The following is a 3,430-nucleotide window of genomic DNA, read 5'->3' as shown; positions in this document are numbered from 1 at the left end:
TAAGTTTTTGTTATTGTTATAAAAAAATCGGTTTTATTATAATTTGTTAAAAATTTAAAATAACCGATTCATTAATACGTCCAATAATAATATGAAACGTAATCATCTTTATAAAAAGACGTTTTAAGCGTCTTTATGGAGTATCCATAATATATTTATTACATCTTTATTAAAATACAAAATTCAAAAACTTTCATCACTACTAAAGTCATATTTTATTAGGTACAGTTTATAAGTAACTAGCTACTAGCTAGCATGATGTAAATTAAGGAGAAAAACTAATAAAAATTTAATGAGCATGATGTGGCAAAATTTTATATGGTAGATTGAAGAAAACGTAGGAAATTGATGACCCCAAGATGAGGACTCTCAAGAATTTAGATTACTGCAAATGAAAATGAAACTAAAATTGAAAGGGATCTTTGATCTTCTCTCAGCAACAATAATAATATAGTGTTTGGGTGTTACCCTTTGCTCCAAAGTTCACAACTTTGCATTCTTCTCTCACTTTCACTTTGCCTCTGCCTCTGTCTCTGACTTTCCATTGTTGTTCTTCTTCCTCTGTGCCTTCACATTTTTTCAGGTTTGTTGTTTCTTTTGTGTGTGATGCAAACATAAAGGTATATACTTGTTGAGTTTTACATTCTGTTAAGAAATTTTGTGGATATTGCATAGTTTGGTTGGTATTTTGCATGTTCTGAGATTGCAATGAACTTGTTCACATTCTTCTGAGCTTGTGTTTAATGATTATGTTATATGGTACTGGCAGATATTTTCACAATATTCTTTCTTTCATTGTTTCATGACTTGTGTTGTTCTTGTCCTGCTATGTTCTTATTCCTTCTATTAATGTCATTAATCCCAAAAGCAACCATTTGGTTTGAATTTCAACCTTCTGATTATGTGTTTCAATTGCCAAAGTTTTATAATTCTGTTTTTATTTTTTGGACAAAATCAGAAATTATCTTAAATTTTGTCTCTACTAAACAGGAAAATTTTGAAGTTATTGGCTCTGTGTCTTTCTCCAAAGTCCAATTTTTATTTATTTATTTATTGTTATTATTATTTTTTCTGTTTTTTGTCCTCAAATGTCTCTGCCTTCTGTATCTCATGATGGGAACCAAATATTACCTTAGTGATTTCAATTTGATTAAGTTTATTCTAGATTAGAACTATCCTGTGAATTGGGGTCTCTATAGGTTGAGCTTCGAAATTGTTCAGGAATTTTTTTCCATGGGCTTTGCATGCAGTGAACTTGCTTTGGAAGAGTGTTATAACATCTTGTTCTTATGAGGTTTGCTCACACCCTTTTGGATGTTGTTTAATTTGAGTTTGAATTCCAATAAGGTCTTGGACTCTTGACTTTGTTTGAAACTATATTCTCATTTCTGTATATATACATATATTCCAGTTTCTTACTGACTTTGTTCTAGCATCTTAGGCAACCACTCGAATCGGAATCTGGGTTGGGATGTTTCCTGCCTCATGTTACATTCTGTGATTCTGTATTAGGAATTAGACTTTTCTTTTTCCTTGTGTTTTCTGTTGCAAATGGTTTTTCTGGTAAAGGTGATTTTTTTCCCCCCTTTTTGGTCCTACCTTATTTTGGAGTTATATAGCTTTAATACCTCAAAACAGTTAAAACCTTGAATATTATGTACATTGATGTTCATGCCACTGCAATGCTTGAATATTGAATGTCTAAGGATGAATTACAGAATTAGTCAGTTAAATGGTTTGTCATTTCAATGTAATTTAGTCTTGTTCATGTTAGTGAAACATTATATGCCCCTTTGATTCTTATTTGATATATGTGTTTTGACAGTTAGAGTGTTATCGCCATGTCAGTTGCACCGGTTGAGAGCATCCCCTCTTTAAGTAGTGACCTCTTCTATGACATACTGCGAAGGCTTGATGGCGCGACATTGGCAAGCGCGGCGTGCACCTGTGCTGCACTTTGCTCCATCTCAAAAGAAGAGAGTTTATGGGAAAATGTATGTTCATCTATGTGGCCTTCAACCAATAGGGAAGATGTCAAAAGTTTAATCTCTTCTGTTGGTGGATTCAGAAAATTCTATGCAGACAGTTTTCCACTTATTGTGAACAAGGATGTTATGGAGTTTCATCACAACAACTACTTTGAGTACCCTGATGATTGGACCGAAGCCGAATATTATGGTGATGTGATTGAATCAGAGAGCATCTCTCCATCTAACTTTGTTTCTATTGTAGATATTAGGTTCAAGGAGAAACCAATCTGTTCCAAAGTTCTGTTGGGTATTCCAAATGCAAATGGCTATGATGATTGGTTCTATAACTGCCCTTTTCAGATTGATATTCTTACTTATGCAGATAGCGAAGGCAACAACGATGGCGCCGTGAATCTTTCCATTTCTGATGGTCTGCCAGCAATTACATCCATGGAAAGGGAAAAGAAAGATGGGAAGCTTTGGAAGGAGCTTAGCAATGGACTCAGGCTTAGTTGGATTGTAGTAAACAGAAAAATCAAGCAAGCTGCAAATCTTTCTAGTTGGTTTCCTCTTGGTGGCCAAAGGCATTGGCCAACAGATAATGATTTTGTAGTCCGGTTCGGATCGATTCTCCCGGCCGAGGAAATTCTTCCTTGCCAAGTAGTGGAGTGCATCCTTATCATGAAGTTTAGAGTTGTCCACACAGAATCAGAGGGGATTCAAACTAGTCTTAAGTTAACTGAATTGAGCATGCAATTGGAAGACATGGAAGGTGCTCATGTTAATGGAAGAAACAGTTTGCATATTCTTAAGAAAGCACTTAGTTGCCAAAGGAGCAAAAACTATGGTGATGCACTTGAGTCTTGTCACATGTATTCAAAGGTGCAGAATGAGTTGAAGAAGGAAAAGATGAGAAATGAAAATAGGTTGGATAGGCTTTGTATTCTGAGTGGCATTGCTGCTTTTATGACATTCTGGTACTGTGTCCTGTGAAAATGGTGCTTCACTTCATAGTTTAACATAACATCTGCTAATTATGCTTCCTCTAACAAAATTTGTTATCATATTGCCAACTTCCATCTTGGGTGATTTTCCTTGCTTCTACTAAAGAATTAAATTAAGGTGGAAACTCAAATGCAGATAACTTCATGTGAAGTTGATAGTTGAGAGTTGTTAAATAATTTGATAGATTTGACTAAATTATCATCAAACGGCCCTAAGCTATCAACTTTACATGAAGTTAATGGTTAACTGCACCTAAATTTTTACCTTAAACTAATATCCTAATAATCCTAGGGCGTGTTTGATTGGGAGGATAAAATCGAACATAAATTTCTTCGACTATGTTACGTGTACACCAAAATCAGCCACCAGTGTAAAATACATATTGTAATACAAATATACATTAAAAATAAATTAAACCAAACATGTATTTATATACAAATATACTGGTAGTTTGT

The 3,430-nt window shown here is 34.3% G+C and overlaps 1 protein-coding gene across 3 annotated transcripts; it reads left to right on the top strand.

The window, feature by feature from the left end:
- Window positions 1-241: 241 nt before the first annotated feature.
- LOC112758764 (F-box protein At2g27310) lies at window positions 242-3,024 on the top strand. Of its 3 annotated transcripts, XM_025807506.3 has the most exons (3): window positions 242-583; window positions 1,826-2,178; window positions 2,353-3,024. In XM_025807506.3, the coding sequence occupies exons 2-3, from the start codon at window positions 1,842-1,844 to the stop codon at window positions 2,961-2,963; spliced, it is 948 nt and encodes a 315-aa protein (XP_025663291.1). In that variant the 5' UTR covers window positions 242-583; window positions 1,826-1,841; the 3' UTR covers window positions 2,964-3,024. The 3 variants fall into 3 exon arrangements, with proteins under 3 accessions (XP_025663291.1, XP_025663288.1, XP_025663289.1); XM_025807503.3 differs by having other exon boundaries at window positions 348-583; window positions 1,826-3,024; XM_025807504.3 differs by having other exon boundaries at window positions 380-1,294; window positions 1,826-3,024.
- Window positions 3,025-3,430: the final 406 nt, after the last annotated feature.

This window comes from Arachis hypogaea, chromosome 16 (genome assembly GCF_003086295.3).
Source record: "Arachis hypogaea cultivar Tifrunner chromosome 16, arahy.Tifrunner.gnm2.J5K5, whole genome shotgun sequence".
In the NCBI taxonomy this organism is placed as follows: Eukaryota; Viridiplantae; Streptophyta; class Magnoliopsida; order Fabales; family Fabaceae; genus Arachis; species Arachis hypogaea.
The sequence above is the reverse complement of the archived record's forward strand: the minus strand, read 5'-3'. Positions and strand labels throughout refer to the sequence as shown.

Coding starts and splice junctions, on each gene's coding strand:
- LOC112758764 (XM_025807503.3), top strand. CDS start 1,842: ATGTCAGTTGCACCGGTTGAGAGCATCCCCTCTTTAAGTAGTGACCTC.